Source organism: Rhinocladiella mackenziei (assembly GCF_000835555.1).
Source record: "Rhinocladiella mackenziei CBS 650.93 unplaced genomic scaffold supercont1.2, whole genome shotgun sequence".
NCBI lineage: Eukaryota > Fungi > Ascomycota > Eurotiomycetes > Chaetothyriales > Herpotrichiellaceae > Rhinocladiella > Rhinocladiella mackenziei.
In genome coordinates this window covers 1834233-1850998 of record NW_013550603.1, presented here as the reverse complement: position 1 = coordinate 1850998, position 16766 = coordinate 1834233, and the positions used below count along the sequence as shown (strand labels likewise).

General features: G+C 50.0%; 6 protein-coding genes across 6 annotated transcripts; 3 read left to right on the top strand and 3 right to left on the bottom strand.

Moving 5' to 3' along the window:
* Positions 1 to 548: 548 nt before the first annotated feature.
* Z518_02463 (uncharacterized protein) lies at positions 549 to 1243 on the bottom strand (the record flags this gene model as incomplete). The annotated part of the gene is made up of 2 exons (XM_013419491.1): positions 549 to 950; positions 1004 to 1243. 2 exons carry the CDS (start codon positions 1241 to 1243, stop codon positions 549 to 551), a joined length of 642 nt encoding a protein of 213 aa, XP_013274945.1.
* A 964-nt stretch (positions 1244 to 2207) lies between these two features.
* Z518_02462 (uncharacterized protein) lies at positions 2208 to 9263 on the bottom strand (the record flags this gene model as incomplete). The annotated part of the gene is made up of 7 exons (XM_013419490.1): positions 2208 to 4325; positions 4385 to 4666; positions 4722 to 5847; positions 5940 to 6584; positions 6638 to 8211; positions 8245 to 9046; positions 9127 to 9263. The coding sequence occupies 7 exons, from the start codon at positions 9261 to 9263 to the stop codon at positions 2208 to 2210; spliced, it is 6684 nt and encodes a 2227-aa protein (XP_013274944.1).
* A 555-nt stretch (positions 9264 to 9818) lies between these two features.
* On the top strand, positions 9819 to 10394 carry Z518_02461 (uncharacterized protein; the record flags this gene model as incomplete). Its single annotated transcript, XM_013419489.1, has 1 exon — positions 9819 to 10394. The coding sequence occupies one exon, from the start codon at positions 9819 to 9821 to the stop codon at positions 10392 to 10394; it is 576 nt and encodes a 191-aa protein (XP_013274943.1).
* A 1698-nt stretch (positions 10395 to 12092) lies between these two features.
* Positions 12093 to 12476, bottom strand: Z518_02460 (uncharacterized protein; the record flags this gene model as incomplete). Its single annotated transcript, XM_013419488.1, has 1 exon — positions 12093 to 12476. The coding sequence occupies one exon, from the start codon at positions 12474 to 12476 to the stop codon at positions 12093 to 12095; it is 384 nt and encodes a 127-aa protein (XP_013274942.1).
* An 871-nt stretch (positions 12477 to 13347) lies between these two features.
* Positions 13348 to 14352, top strand: Z518_02459 (uncharacterized protein; the record flags this gene model as incomplete). The annotated part of the gene is made up of 3 exons (XM_013419487.1): positions 13348 to 13900; positions 13959 to 14049; positions 14127 to 14352. 3 exons carry the CDS (start codon positions 13348 to 13350, stop codon positions 14350 to 14352), a joined length of 870 nt encoding a protein of 289 aa, XP_013274941.1.
* A 732-nt stretch (positions 14353 to 15084) lies between these two features.
* Positions 15085 to 16711, top strand: Z518_02458 (protein ssh4; the record flags this gene model as incomplete). The annotated part of the gene is made up of 3 exons (XM_013419486.1): positions 15085 to 15523; positions 15581 to 15886; positions 15936 to 16711. 3 exons carry the CDS (start codon positions 15085 to 15087, stop codon positions 16709 to 16711), a joined length of 1521 nt encoding a protein of 506 aa, XP_013274940.1.
* Between the last annotated feature and the right edge of the window lie 55 nt (positions 16712 to 16766).

Below are 16766 nucleotides of genomic sequence, written 5' to 3'. Positions count from 1 at the left end.
CTGGCCGATGACGAATAGGGCCGAGTGCTAGTGGTCTGAAGAGGGAGGAGTGGGCCATCCAAACAGGGCGCCATAGGAGGCTGCGCAGTTAAAATTCAGTGAGCGGCTCCGGCTGAAGACGTCCGCCTAGGTGATGAGCTGGTCGAGTTGGAAGATTGGATGAATTGAAAGGCAAATACTTGTTCTCTGAATGGCACTCTTGTTTTCGTGTCATAGGAATTCGACCCACAGCTCATACTGACAAGTGGTTGATAGAACGATGTGACCAGAGCCTGGGCTCTGCCTTTTTCCACGATCCAGTTCTCCAGTGTGCTGATAATCATACCGCCGGGGATAGAAGCTACAGACGCCGTGACGTTGGATGGGCCCGAATATGCGGTTCGCTTTCCCCGCCCATCTAAGAAGGTGTAGCTCGTGCGCTCGCCGTCGGATATGACTCGGCTTCCTTCTAGCTGATTCAGAGCCTGTTCGAAGATGGAGTCGTCACTGTCGATGAATCAATTAGGGCTCTATTGATACGGGGCAGAAACGAGAAGGGCGTCGACGTTCTAAGCTCCGTGCAGTGTATTGGAGAGACCTATTCGCTGAGGGAGCAAGGCGGTTGCGTTGTCGAAGAACACCAGGTATTTGGCGTCCGTCGTGGTGATCAAGCGAGGGATCATCAAGACGGCTCCGGAAGGTCCTACGACGGCGGCAAGGATGACCATGACATATGTGACCAGAAAGAGGACAATTTTCCGACGCTTTCCGAGCCATTTGCCGGTCAGAGTTCCCCAGAGATCAATTGACCAAAGGAACGAGATACCGGTTGCTTGCAAAGGGCGAAAGAAGCTTCCCAGGGGCAGGCTTCTGGAGCTCAGCAGCTCGTGTCGAATCACCCCGAGAAAGGTGGTTGCGAGGGAGCCTTGCATCAAATCTCCAAGATCTTGGCGGCAAATTGGATGCCCGTGCTTGAAGTCGGAGAGTAATCTCTGAAAACAATCCCAGTCGCGTTCAATATCACCAGGGCCAGGGCGCCGCCCAGCGGAATCAAATGGACAGCAGATCGAAGGATCGATGCTTTATGGTCGTGGTAGACAGCCACTTTCGGCTGTTCCGCCTTGAAGCTTTTGGGAGTCAACTGCCAGATGATGTGTAACCGCAAAGACCGTGTGAAGACCTTGAGGTACTCGACACATATCTGGAAAGTGGTTGATCTTCCAGTTGAAGTTCTGTGGGACCATCGTATTTGAGAATTGCTCATGGCGGCGACGTTCCTAAGAGAGTGACTAGATATCCTAGATGCACGGCAGTAGAAATTCTTAGAACGTTGGCCGGGAATATCTCGCTGGGTATTTTGGAAAAGACAGTCTAAGCAGCAGTCGAAAAGCGGGATTGATAGGATTTTCTAGCAAACCGCAAAGCATTTGTAGATAACTGTCCTTTGTAACCCAGCAAGGGTGGATTGTGGATGATCACGGGGCCGAAAACCGCAAGGTTAACTGCCACCGTATTTGGCAGGGGATGGTGGTTGTGATCACATCCGTTCCGTATAATCTTCATCTTTCAGCGATGCACTCAAGTTTTTTACTGGCCATCACCTTGAACCGCATACTGGTGCGGGCCTAGCCACGCTGGATGAGGCACAGGTGCTGATCGGATCGACGACCGAGAATTTCCTGAACCAAAATCCACTGCTTCGCATTGCAGCGGTTGGTTTAACTTGCATAGTTGCAGGGACAGATGGTCTCAAGGGCCCTGCTAGGGCCTAGGACGAAGGAATTGGAATCCCATCTCATCAGGAAAAGCGGAGGGGAAAGGCCTCCTAGTTTAAAAAAAAAAAAAAAAAAAAAGGCAATTTTAGCCCCCCAATGGCGTTTCTTAGCTGAAGCGTAATTAGGCAGCCAGTCCTTCAATGGGTGTGCGTCAAGTTGTAGAAGACCCGCTCGCGGCTTGCCTTCTTTTGGGAACGGGGTGGTGACATCAGTGTGAAGTTACATGTTTTGTCAACAACAGAGAGTCGATTGTGTTGGTACAAAGGGAGTAGGAACTGGTCGAGGAAAAGAAGAAAATGGGGTGATTCTCGTCAATGACAACACCGTTGTTGTGGTCGATGCAGATGTTCTTGAGGCGAACCATTGAGGTTAATGGTCAGGTTCATAGTAGTTGTGCAAAAAGGAAGCACTGCAGCCATCGATTTCGAACATCCCACATTATCGCCGCTGTGCTTAGCATAGGTGGACAACTTTCACCGGAAGGCTTTGGAACAATCCAGAATCCCGATTCTCAGTTCCATGCATGATTCCGTGAATGTAGCACTCCCCTATATGCCGATAACACCGTCGAAAGTACTCATTCTCATCAATAACAAACGGGACTGCACTACCGTAGAACACGGCGACCAGACTGCCCACACGGGCTGCTCCGGGTACAATACCAACATATCCCTTCTTTGTAATGCACACCTTCGCGTCGACGAACCTTTCCGCAAACTCCTGTGCGGTGAAAAGATAAGGCCACAGGAACCGTCTCAATTCCTGGGGTCGGAACAGAAACTGTTTCATTTTGGCAACAGCGCGAATCTTGCTGAATTCGGCGTTCCAGTCGGTGGTTTCGTCGCCTAGCTGCAAGTACTCGGCGAGAGCCTGGTATGACACGCAGAAATCGACTTCGTTCCAACTCCCTGAAGGTGGATGGAGAGCGTCTCCGATGGGGACTTTCCAGACTAGATCTTTCAGGTTGTCTTTGGTCGGGTAGGTACGGATTGATTCGATGACACTGAAGACCTCTTTCAGGTATATGATTCGGTCCGATGCGGCAAAGGAGGTCTGCCCCACCTGAGCGATTCGGTCGACAATGTAAGCCGTGGCGGTCAATATAGCATCGTTTTGTGGTGACACTTTGATATCATCCTCAAGATGAGAACCCGCCGTGAATCGCCCAGATTTGCTCTTCCAGGTGGTGATCGTCCTCGGGTAGGTGGTCGTCACCCAATTTGGCACCCACGAAGGAAAACGAGTGGCAGATTCCAAATCGGTGATACCTGCATGATATAAGAGTTCCATTCCTTTCGCACGTTGGACAAAGACACCTGCATATTTTCGCACAACGGCCTCGAGCGGTGCCACGTAGTCCGGGTCGAAGCCTGAATCGTCAGCATCGCAAGCCAACCCGAGAAAGGCAAACAGTTTGTCGCGACGACGTGACGATCTCGTATGTTCGAAATCTTTGAACAGGGTGAGCAGTCCCCGCTGGGCCGTGTTGTTATCCTTGCCGTGGCATACGCTCCTCAACCTCCCCAGGCTCAGCACGGGCGCCATGGTCTGAGAAACCGACTTCATGAGAGCAGCGTTTGACTTCTCTGCTTCTACTGAACACAACGTCGCCGGGATGTAAATATCATCCCACTGAAACTTTCGGCTACCGCATAACAAGATAATGTGCGGTGCAAGAACGAGTTCTTGGACGATCCAGACCCTTCGAAACCAATCGCGCTCGAAAAACTTGTTTATAGCATCCCACACTGGATTTTCCGCCGAAGGCAACGGCACTGTGGCCGCCTGATTCGAGGATTGGGATGCCCTTTTGATGGCACAAAGGCAATCTATAGCCGAATTGCTTTGGTCTGCTTCATTCCCCAACCAAGCGCACACACGCAGGGCCGACTTGTAGATGGTCGACATCAAACGCACTTGGTGGCCTTTCTCATGGTCATTGTTTTGATCGATACAGATTGCATCTGCCCATACGAGGATGGACCTTTTCTCTTCTCGCAGCCGTTTCAAGGCGAAATATAGAGAAGCGGTAATCCTTATGGTTCTCGTCCCTCCGATATCGAGAACAAAGGGCTTCAAGCCATTGCCCCAGGCGTAAGATAACGCCACGAATGGATTTTTGGACTTGGCGCTTTCAAGCGACACGCGTTTCAGTTCGCCTTTCAGTTCTTCCTGGCCATTTCCGGGATAGAGCCTCAACAAGCGTATGAAGGAGCCTTTTTGGAGGGGTTTATAGGTGTACTTCCGTTCGTCGCTCTGGAGCATTATCCGAGTCCATAACTCGCCCGAATCTCGCAAGTAAGATGTGAAGAAATGGAAGGTGTCTCTGAATGAGCGGGTAACGGAAACTTCACCGATTTCGAAGTTGTTGAATAGAAGATGAGGTGAAGCTAGGCGGATCTTAGCGGTATAGGAGTCGTTCTGGGCATCAATCTGCATCCCACCGGAGGCATACATGCTCCATGGATCTACAAAGAACGATGCGCTGGCAGTTGACCGCATGTCAAACACCCTGACAAGGATGAGGACTTGTGATGGGCGCTTGTCTTCGGGCACTCGATGTGTACGGATCTAGGTATGCAAGTACATTAATTAGAAAACTAATAGCACATGATGATGTCGAAGCTCACCATTTCCATCTCTTCGGTACTCATCGTAAACGGAGATTCTTGCCCACCATTTGTAGTCTTTACCAAAATGTGGTAAAGTGGATAATTGCCATTCCACCTCCATCCGGAACCCGACTGAATGAGGAATTCCGTCATTGCGGATCCGTCGTAAAGTGTGAACGTCGCCATGGACCGCTTCTCCGTTTCAAAAGGCGAATACCCTGCCAGGTGGCGATATTGACTAGTCCATTGAGCATATGGATCGTATTTTCTTCCGAGATACTTCTCGAGGAGTTTGGACACCTGGTCGCACTAGTGAGAACTGTTCCCTCAATGAATATATACAAAAGATACTCACGTAAAGCTCTCCGAGAAATTCGGTATAAGTGTCGATCTTGTTAGCGGGCTCAACTGCGAGAAAGATTGTACAGTCTCCTGATTGGGAGATTTGTGCTCGCCCGGGAAGTATCATCCCTTCCGGTGCTCGATTGGAGAAATTTTCCGACGGCAATTCCTGAGAGTTTGGGACAAAGACGATGGTAGAACTAACAATCCTTGGCCGTTCAAATTTTTCAATACCACGAGAATCGGCGGCAATCAGTGGTTTACGTTTCCGTCTTGAGTGCTGTCCTCGAGTCTGAACATATTCTCTCATTCGTGGAGCATCATCGAGAGCGATATAATTTGGCCGCCTTGACGTGCTCTCCTTGGGTGGTGTTGGATTGGCGGTGTTTGACTGAGGGACAGTATGTTCGCCATTCGCCGTTAGCTTTGTTGAAGCCGCCGGTCCGGTGTGCCGGCTCTCAGTGGCTTGATTGTCCGTAGATTTCAAAGCCAGAAGACCTTCACCTGGAGATTTATGCTGGTCAATGTCACTTTTGGCCTCCTCATCGTCACTAACAATGTTCAACTGTGGCTCCTCATCTTCCCGCTGTTCGTCATCCCCACCAATCCATATTTTTGCGTAATTTCTGCCGGGAGCTTTGGAAACTTGGGGTCCTTCCGCACTTGCTGAGCTCCGTTCACTCGTGCCATCTTCGCCCTCTTTATTCCCCTCTGGTGTGGCCGAACATGGCGTAGCATTAGCCACCCGTGATTTCATTTCTCTTGTCTTTGGGAACCCTCGGCGATCAAGAGCATCCTCAATACGGGAGGAATTCTCTTGGCTCAAAATGAAGTATATCAGCACCACGTGCTCCGGAACTTGGCAGAAGGCTGCTAGTTGCTCCGCTAGTTCTAGAGGTAGGCAGGATGAATTGTGCTCGTCTCTGAGGTATATTCTCAGCGCTTGTGCTTCTGTTGGAAGCATCACCAGTGCTTGGAGACCATCGTCATCGAACAAACTTTCTTGAGGGGCTCCACCTGATGTAGGACCGATTGTCTCGACGCTCCACCCTAGGAGGATCTTGTCCGCGTGCCAAATTTCCATGTTCTCCAACTGGAACAGAATTTCCTGTCTTCGTGGTATAGATTCGGGCATCAAGCTGGTTCAGAGTAGAGGTTTAGTAATAATTTCCGCCCAGAAACTAAACACAACGCCCTCCTTGGGCTTAAGAAATCCGCTGAAGGGACTTACCGATCGAAAAACTTGGTTTTTCCACGATACACCATGTCGGTCTCCTTGCCTCGTGCCCGACCTCCATGAATTTTGCGACTTTCCTTCGCAGCCTCGGAGAGTAGTCTATTTTGTAAATTCAGTGTACCTATCAGCCGTCTGGTTGCCTGCACGTCTTCCACAGTGAGAGCGAGTAAAGACACCACACCTTGGAAGCACTGCCGAAGGTGTGGTCGATCGGCGATGTACCATTCAGATTCGGTCGTGCCAGAGGAGAGCTCATCAAAGCCTGCATCAGAATCACCTCCTTCGTCAAGCGGAAAGATTTTTAGTGCAAGAAGGCTCCGGATTGCATTCGTAGCCTCGGTAGAAATCGAGTCTGGTAAGATTTTGTTGAGTTCCTTGAAAATGTCAGTGATGCGGGATAGCAGAGCCGAAGATGTGATGGCTCTCGCTTCCGATATCAGAGTCTCGAGTCCGGCATCCTGGACATTGAGATACTTCACAAAGAGTATTCTATGGTCTGGATGAATGTTGCTAAGCTCAAGAGACTGTGTGAGACATTTGGGGCCGGTCCACACGCAGTCGCTCACTGCGACCCAACGTGGAGGATCATTGGTGGAGGAACACGGTATGTAAACGTAGTCGTTCTGCATGAATAGTTCACTGCCCTGAATGAATCTTTGCCTGCTTTATAGTGGGATCGATCAGTAACATACCGCACAAGGGTTGGATTATCTTCGATTCGACCCTGAATCCCGTCGTATAGCCAATGAACAAATTCGACCGAGACCTCACGGCCTTGAATGTTGTTTAAGATCCCAAGATATGTGTTAAGATCGTCGTTGACGGTGACTCCGAACATTTTCAGAAACGTCCATTTGTGGTCTTGCGGGTTCGGTATGTCAAGCACCGGTTGAAGGAATGAATATTCCGAACGGAAATCCTCGGGTAAGGAGTACCCCGTGGATGTGGTTTCTAACACATGCTGTTTGCCATCCCGACAAGTGACAGGCACTGACGCTAATTGAGCTCGCAGAGTTGTGAGCTGGTTTTGGGAAATCTGAGGAGTATCCTGAGAGTATATCGACCAATTCTCCTTTAGGAGCACCAAAAACTGCCGGGAAGGGTGCTTCTGGAGTATATAGAGAAAGTCCTCTGACAGCTCTGGGTCGAGGTTATTGCGAGAATCCTTGACAAGACGGGGAACCTTCCACATGCCGAGTTGTTCGTGCAGCCAAGTTATCCACGCCGGAAGTTCGTCTGAAGCAATTTCTTTGTAATAGCTCCTGTGCAAGAACGAAAACTTCTCGGTATTTCTTTCCAGATATCGAGATGCCGAGTAATTCTCATCCGTATCAACATACACCTCGCGTGAACGACGTAGTGTTCCAGTCCTTGTGGTGACCCAAAATTGAACTTCGCTGGATTGCTTCCTCCACTCCGACCTAAAGAGAAAGAGTGCTTGCAATAACAACTCGGATCGAGATGGCTCTGGTTCTGATAACTTATTTGAGTGCTTCTTCAAAATCAGTGCTTGAACAGCCGGAACGGAAAACGGCTTGACCCGGAGGTTGGTGTAAAGCCGCTCACAATTGGGATCGTTTTGAATGTCTCGTTGAACCTCAAATACCTCAATGCCTGGTGGAACAGCATGATCTATTCTGTCTCCTGGGAAGAATACTGTGCCTGAAGAGGCTGTCACCCGGCGCCCGTCGCCCAACAGAATGAGAGGGAGATCGAATATTTCCCGTTCGAAATTGGAGATTAATGGAAGCAGGGCTTTCGCGACATTGGAGTGCCATTCTTCGGACATGGAAACGTTACGGGCCGCGAGAGACTCTTTGAGATCATGAAGAAACTCTTTCTCAGATAGCGTGGTGACTCCAATGTTCTTGAGACGCTTACGATCGGACTCGGAATACTTGTGGGACAAGTATGTCGATTTTGTTGTTTCGCTTAAAATTAGATGCATGTTGCTTTCATCGCGGAATTGTTTCGGTACATATCTGACCGTGGTCGGTGTCCTTAGCTGTCCATCCTCGGATTCGACCGTGGCACTTTCACGAAGCTTCTCGGCTAGTGCAGTACGGAAACTCCAGAAGAAGTCAAATGTAGACGTGTTTTCAGGTATGTACCTAGGCCAGGTATAGCGAAATGGCGTGTCATGGAAGTGCCGAGCATCTTCCATGAATGCATCCAGAATGGCTTCGCGAAGTGCGGTATTCCATTGGGATGAGCTGTCGATATCCCCGCGATTCGCGGTGAGCAGAAAGTCGGCGTGAATGAGAAACTATCATTCAGTCAGTACATGAACAGAGAGTACACCATAGTGCCATATACTTCCATTGAAACCGTAATCGCGTATTGGAAGGAATGCATAGACCTGCTGTGACTCAAGTTTGTCCCTTTGAGTATTGGTATACGGGAATGCCAACAAAATCGAGGACTTCTTGCGCCCACCGCGTTTTGGCTCATACGGTAGTGAACTCGCGATATATTGACGGACCAAGTAAGTCATAGACTGATCATCATGACTCAAGGTTGTCGTCCGCCGAGATTCATCGCTGGCTTGATCGTCGCGTCGGCGTAGAGTGGTTTCCCACTCGGGCCGATCCGGATGTGATATTGCAATGTAGATTTCCTTCAATTTTCTCAGAAACAACAAGTATCTCGGGTCCATTGATCTCATCTCGTTAAGTAGTTCCGTCTGGTCATAGCCGTCACGTAGTTGTAGCATTACTGAAGTGAACCCGGGAAGTGGCTCTGCAGGAAATGTGTCCCATTGGGGTGTGATCATCCCCAGGTTGGTTGTCGTCCTGTCGAACTTGAACGAGTAGTAGCCAGAGGATATCGAGACGACGTCGGCGATTTTGAAGACGGACTTGAAGCCAATTCCCTTTTCGCCAATTTGATTTCCAGAGTTGGACTTTGTACTTCGACCCACTCTACAGAGTGCCTCAACGTCCCGCCGAGTGAATCCCACCTCATTATAGTCAATGCGAAGACGACCATTCCAATACCTGATCAGCAATTTGGGCGTCTGTATATCGTATGAACAGTCGTCAGCATTTTGTATGAGCTCCAGTAAGAAGTGCGTTGACTTTTCGTAGAGCCCTTCAGCGAGGCTGGGAGTTAATTGAGTTAGCCACTTGTCTTCATATGTCAAGTATCCAGGGGGGACCAATGTAAGGAATGGGTATAGTACATGGAAATGGATGCCTCGAGGTCTTCACGGTTAACGTTCGTGAAGTTGGCCTCGCCATCATCGACAAAGCCCCGATTTCTCCGAATTCGCTTGATGTGACCCTCGGCCTCTTCATGTGAACGAGGTTTCTCGTCCATGTAGGATAGAAACAGTACTCAACAGTATGCCACGGTTGACCTAGATAAGACTAAACCAACCTAATGCTTAAGTGATATCGTGACGGAGGGAGGTTACCTACTATTGCTATCAAGGGTTCGGAGAGAGGCGTGACCAGGCAGCAACAGCCTTGTGGTCACCACAACCAAAGCACCCAATTGGCGCGACGACAGGCCTGCCAGAAATCCCGCATTTCACATTGACTTAGCGTCGCAGTTTGTGATAAAATCAAACGATATAAGTGGTTACAGCGGCTTGGCTTGGGTCATGCCAGGACTTTTGGCACGTGATACTGCTTCTGTAGCCCAAGTTTGATCGTAACTATCAACCGCAGCTCGAACCTATAGTTCGTCCGTAGCATCATTTCGCCTACCCATAGCCGCAGAAGGAACGTGTGCGAGCAGTTTTTATTTTGCTTGAGCTGCCAGCAATTCTATAGTAAGCCAGCTTAATTGTCTGACGAGCCTTCTATATGTCGGTCTCCTTGTGAGAAGAAACATTCTTCAAGAAAGAAAGCAATCCAATCAAAGATAAAGATGTCCGACGAGAAACCATCCTGCCCGACAATCTCCTTCACAGTCCACCCTTTAGCCTCACCATTCTCGGTGCCGACTAAAACATACACATCTAACCACCCCTATAACACTATTTACTACCAACACGTCGCTACTGGTGCGCTGGTCTTCGACTCTTCCGACCACATCTTACTAATCCAACGCGCCGTGCACGACTCCATGCCCTTGCGGTGGGAAGTCCCCGGGGGGGCATGCGACGAAGAAGACCCCAGTATCTTGCACGGCGTCGCGCGCGAGTTGTGGGAAGAAACCGGACTATTTGCAGCGAGCATCGGGCCTCCCGTTGGCGAGGGAAAGCTGTTTCTTACAAGGAGCGGAAGGGCCGTTTGCAAGTTCCACTTCATAGTTGAGGTTGAGAATTCTGCAGACGGACATTTAGAGGTTCGCCTCGATCCCAACGAACACCAAGCATATGTGTGGGTGACAGAGGAAGAGGTCCGGACGGGTAGGAAAGGGGATGTCGAGTTGAAGTTGACAACGAAGGAGCAGGAGGATGTTATTTTTGAGGCGTTCAAGGTGAAGATCGAAGGGAGATGAACTAGATTGTGACGGCAAGCCAAAGTGAGCACGGTAGGACAGAATAGATCTACGAGGTAGACTGAAATATAGATATACTGTAAAGGTGATGAACGGTTTAGCACTTGAGTGCCTGTCATACAGGAGGATGTCGGTGCCAGGATCATTGAGCAACCACACGTGAAGCTCTAATTGCTTGATTCCTCCATGTTCTGTCTCTCCGCTGTGTGTATCTGTGTGTCGAACCAACTCAGAAAGACTCGATGCACTCCCCAGCTTTCTGCCCACCCATGTCTGTTTTCACGTGGCGCCCCGCTACAATACAAGCGTATTATCTCAGACGATGGGTTAGAGTCATAGAAATTCATTCGAGACCATGGTCGTATTTACCTGCATTGAGCATTGGTGATTTGTTCCTGAGCAATGTCCTGATTGCTTCACAAAGAGCACCCTACACCCTGAAGGCCAGCTACATTAGAAGCCCGTGGCGAGGTAGAACTCATACCGTCAGTACGAACCAGTTTACGCTCCGTGCTGCTGTGATAGTGGAGATATCTGCCGTCTGGTACGGCTACTGTAGGAGGGTTACCGGCATACGCTCCATGCGAAGGGGATGTTCTATTTGTATAGGTATTTGTGCCTGCAGCCCGGTGTTGCGTTCTACATCACCGTCTCTCTTTCCAACGAGATGAGGGGAATTCGAGCGCAAGCCTGCAGTTCCGGTGCCGAATCCAGCACCTTGTCCTCTCAAACCATGGACCGCATCGAAGAGAGCTTCTCTGCAAAGCTTCGCCATGTCCCCAACCGGCTCGTCGAGTGAGGACTGCAGTTTTAAAAGCATCCTGCATCAGCAGCTCCTGCCCCGTATGAGAATGGAGGGTGTCTTGTCGGAGGGATATGATGGAAGTTCCAAACAGAGGGGGATAGACCATACGGCAGTTGGAGATGGCGAAGGTTGAACCGATGGCCGCTCCTGCCACGCAATCGTACCAAAACTGTGAAATTCATCAATAGTCAGTAAACTAGTTATAAAACAGGCACCAAGGATGGGGGCATAAAGAGCCATCAGGTTCCAGAATGTCGGGGATGATTGGAGAGAAATTGGGCTCCCTCAAGAGGGAAGAGTGGCTAGACGCGTTGCAGGACCCACCATCACACGGGAAAGCAAGGACAACCTGGCAATCCACGTGATGTGGCGCAACGCCACAGTTCAATTAGGCTGCAGGCCGCAGACTTGTAAGCAGCTACCTATTAAGTTCCACCAGGGTCAGAACCGCGAGCCTTGCACAGTAACTCAGTAAGAATGTTCAAGTAAAATGAGTAGTGATATATTCAACTACATGCACATCGATGTCGAGTGGATAGTTTCATCTTTGTTCCGTATCAATGTCCCGATTCTTGTCCTGCGGTAACGAGCTCAAGCGCCAAGTGCAAAGACACGCTTTCGTACCGTATTATGCGGCGGAGTAGAAATGCGCGAGCACCAGCCACCACATCTTCCTCAGCAGTGACGGGTCAAGCATAGAGAGACCAATCCGGTCATTCCATTGTCGAAATGCCTTCATTGCTACAAGTCGAGCTTGAGCTGCGTCCGTTCCCGTGAGTCGAAATTCAGTATCATCCCTCCAGCTTCCTCGTGTATTCATGTACTCATCTGGTATTCTTAAGCCGCCCCAAACGCCGGGATGTTGCAAAGGTCCCTCAGATTCAATTCCCCTCCTAGTCCAGAGTATCAATCCAATTCATCCCTTCAAACACTTCCATCATCTTGTAGCATAGTCCGACATCATCACCGGGTTCACCACCAAATAATTTGATCTGCTCCGCTTCAATCTTGACGGCTTCCCGCTTCTGGGCCATTTCGCGGTTGTGCCAGGCTATGTATCGGTTGTGCCAGTGTCGGGAGGCAAGGCCGTTGTTTAGACTATGGGGTATCGGAGGTCCGGGGGTTTGTTTGCGACTGATCTCTGAGGTAGAAGAAGGAAAGGGGGTGGATGAATCGAATGAAGTCATGAGGTTATCTGATATGTCGAAGTTCAAGCTCAAAGCATTGCGATTGCGGCCACGTGGGCGGACTCGTCTGCGATTGTGTTTGTGTGCCATTGGAAAGGTAAGTAGAAGAGGGAGGCTGACGATGAATTTGCGCTGTCGGGAGATCAAGTGAGTGCCAGCTGGGGGTGGTTTTATGGGGGATAGAGGAAATGGGGGGTAAATGGGAGCAGAACAGGAGAGCGAGGTATAGATTGTCCTCGCCGACAAATGATTCCTTCGAAAACGGCATCGGCGGCGTGAGTCACATGAGACAAAGACAGAGGACGGTGCAGCAGATCATTAGTATCATGGCAGAGGTTGTATGACGAGTGTTGGGTATGCCTGCGTTTTCGGACATCCAAACAGGCGCAACAAGGCTTTGTGGTGTGAGAGTCAGAAGGAGTGGGTAATGGAAGTGGCCGATGCTGAGGCCGATGTGTGCTAGTGAGTCATGACACTCCTTTGCCGCGTGTACGAGCCAAAACACGTCCATCGCGTGACTCGCGTGGCGCGATGAAGAGTCAAGGGAATCGGAGTGAAAATCTTTTCCGCTGCGAGGGTCTAGATCTGGTTCCTGCGTTTGCAACTCTTCTTTGAGCAGCTCCAGGCGGTTAAATGGCAAATCGGAGGGGAGTCACAAAAAAGACTCGGGTTCCTAAACGTACAGGCTTGGCAAAAGATACGTCGGAGCCGAGACGCAACAGACGCAATAGTTAAAATCTCTCTACGGTAGGCCAAAGGGACCCTCTGGGGACCAGCGCTACAACCGAGGTTCAAGTTTGTACGGGTACATCGGCGGCTCGGTTGATGATTTCCTTACCCCAGATCCTAAATAGTCTTTCATCCGCGGCTGAATCTCAAATTTTGTTACTTATCGAGAGCCTGTGAAAATCCTCAAGCCAAAAAATTCCTCTTCACAAACGACGTCAGAAGAAAGTCCAACATGACATCGTCGAGCGATCTCCGAGTTTCCTCGTTGTTTGATTTCTCCAACCATGTCGTCCTGGTCACCGGTGGTGCTACGGGTTTGGGCGAAATGGCAGCTCAAGGGTTCATCCAAAACGGAGCCAGAGTCTTCATCGCCAGTCGTAAGGAATCCGAGTTGAAAAAGACGTCCGATCGATTGAATGCTCTGGGCCCTGGCAAGTGCGAATATATTGTGGCCGACCTGAAGGACAAGGCTGGGTGTGATGGTCTGGTGAAAGAGGTCAAGAACCGGACGGATCGGTTGACCGTGTTAATCAACAATACAGGAGCAACCTGGGGAGCTCCGTATGATAACTTTCCGGAAAGTGGATGGGATAAATTGATGGCATTGAACGTCAAGTCCATCTTCTACATGACTGTAGGGTTGGAACCGCTGTTGCTCAAGGGAACCAACGCCGACATGCCTTCACGAGTGATCAACATAGCTTCCATGGCCGGGATTTCGACGGTAGATGTTACCGCGAGTGGAGACGGGGGACTGTCTGCGCCAGGGCATGGCACTTTCAGCTGTAAGATTTCCGACGCCTCGTCATTGGTTATTTTAAGCTGATACCTCTCTTCTCGCAGATGGCCCTTCCAAGGCTGCTTGCATTCACCTCAGTAAGATTCAGGCTTCGAAATTGGCACCCATGAATATTATGGTTAACTGTGTCTGCCCGTGAGTCATTCTACCATACATCACTCAGGCCGATTTCTTTTTTCTAGGACAAGAGATACTGATGATAACGTATCCAGCGGTGTCTTCCCATCTCGAATGACCAACTTCGGCTTGGCAAAGTATTTGGACACTCTGCTGGAACGACAACCGACAGGTCGACTGGGTAAACCATCTGATTTCGCAGGGTTGATTCTCTTCCTGAGCAGCAAGGGAGCTGCGCATATGACCGGCAACGTACTTGAGATTGACGGTGGGAGCACGCTCACCGGCTGGAGAGCGAGCAAGAAAGGCAGCAAAATATGATTGAGCTGTTCCCGCGTAGCGATTGTAGATAGATAATAGTGGAAAGTGGGGTCCGGTCGCGTCCATAGCGAGACTGTTGAGAAACGGTCATGGCATCAAGCTGAGGCAACGATTGACACTCGGACCACGAACAAGCAGGAGTGATCAGCAGGAGAGAACAATTTCGTCTCAGCGGGAGAAGTGATAAGGCTGAATCAATGTGAGAGCCACGGGCAAGGTGTGTGGTTGGTGCCAGGCTGAGCGTGTGGCTTCGGCGGTAGAGTCTGTATCCGAGTGGCCATGGTTTCATCCGCAGCGTTGCTCGTTGCAAAGTGAGCTTAGTTTTAGCGAGCCATCAACGTCTCAAGGGCCCTTGACTCTCAGCCTTTTGGTTTGGGCTTCTGTCCTTGTCTCCTCCACCTGCGCCTGCGTCTCTCCCCATGACCAAACACAACTCCTCTCCTAAACTCTCTACCACCATTACTCTAGTAACTCACTCACTACCTTCTACAAAACCCTTTGGGTATCTCAAAATGGTGGCATTGTGTCTCATGTCCTTTAGTGGGAGGCCATGCACCTGATTTGATTCTAATCCCTATTGGATTCATGACATCTCTACACTCCTCTCCGATTTAGCTCTCTGGATTGGCCCAGACCCCGCCTGCGCCAATTTGTTCTTCACATCATCACCTCGCCACCGTCCATCCTTAATTCTTCTTCCTTTTCCTCATCAAGGACTTCATCTGGTGAGCGATGCGGCCCGGCGCTGAGCAGATTCAACATGAGCGATTCACGATGACCTTCGACACCTCCCTCCGACCCTCTCCAGCCTCATCCTCATCCCATCCGACCTCCATATCGTCCCTTGCCGATCATCATGGCTGGCGGCAAGGTCGATTTCGACCTCCAACCGACGGTGGCCCGGCTTCCATCGTCATAAATATCAATGATGGCGGATCTACAGGCCGCGGTATTCTTATCGGAATTTTATCAGCGTTTGGTTCAGCTGGCGTCGCTATTCTAGTTCTGGCCATTTTCTTTTTCTTCAAATATACCTCTCGAGGTCGAATATTATTAGATCGGATAGGCCGGCCCGGCGAATTCGATGATGAACAAGCCTTTGTACATGAAGAGGCCGACGCCCTGGAGACGATGGACGAGCTGCAAAGGGCGGAATATCTGAGGGCCAAAGGTGGGACGAATCCAATCTCTCTCCTCTTTCTGTCGAGGAATCTAACAATTTTGATAGCGTTCATCCAAGCGAACCCCCCCGAATCCGTGCAAACAGATATTTCACTGTCCCAATTTCTGGCCATCCAAGAGAAGGGGGTGTCGGCTTGGGAATTTGAGCCTGAGCTAGAAATTGCCAATTGTTTTGTTGAGGCGAGGACGGAGATCGAGTTTTTTGATTCCGAATGCAGCGTTCAGAGCAATTTACCAGTACCGAAACAAAACGAAGTATACTATTGGGAGGCGAAGATTTACGACAAACCCGAGACCAGCTTGATCAGCATTGGAATGACCACCAAGCCATACCCTTTGTTCAGACTGCCTGGTAGGTGATGATTCTCCCTAGAAATGTCTTTGTCGTACTGATTGACTAGGGTTCCACAAAACATCCGTAGCGTATGTGTCAACGGGACATCGACGATACAACCAACCGTTTACCGCAACTTCCTATGGCCCTCCTTATGTCCAAGGCGACGTAATTGGAGTAGGATATCGCCCTCGGACCGGAAGTATATTCTTCACACGGAACGGCAAAAAGCTGGATGAGGTGGTGCATAATCTGAAGAGTCAAAACTTCTTTCCCACCGTGGGCGCCAATGGACCCTGCACTGTCCATGTCAACTTCGGTCAATTGGGGTTTGTCTTCATTGAAGCCAATGTCAAGAAATGGGGTCTGGCACCAATGACCGGAAGTCTTGCTCCGCCTCCACCATATGGCAGCGAGCAAGGGAGCATCTTGCTTGAGACAGGAAGAGAGGGAAATCGACAACCTACTTACGAACCTGGTCATTCGCGAACCCGCAGCGGACTTGCAAGGATTGGGTTTCCAGCCGGTAGTCCAGGACCAATTCGGTCACCCACGGATATATCACTGGCACAACTGGCACATATTTCGACCCAAGATCTCCCCCATCAAGGCAACAATGTGCTCGACATCGGTGATATCCAGCACCAACCGGTGGAGAACACACCAAGTGGGCAGCAAATTATTCCCCCCCCGGAATACAGTAGCCCTCCAGAGAGTCGAAGGAGCAGTGATGGAGGTGACGAGGGTGAAAGGAGAGAATTGATACAGAATCGAGCAGGTCAACCACCTATCCCTACTTATGATGCTGCTGTAGGTGAAGCGGCTGGACCCAGTCATACATGAGAGATACCCCCCGCAAGAATGAATGAAAACATTGTTTTATTATGGAATGTGATTT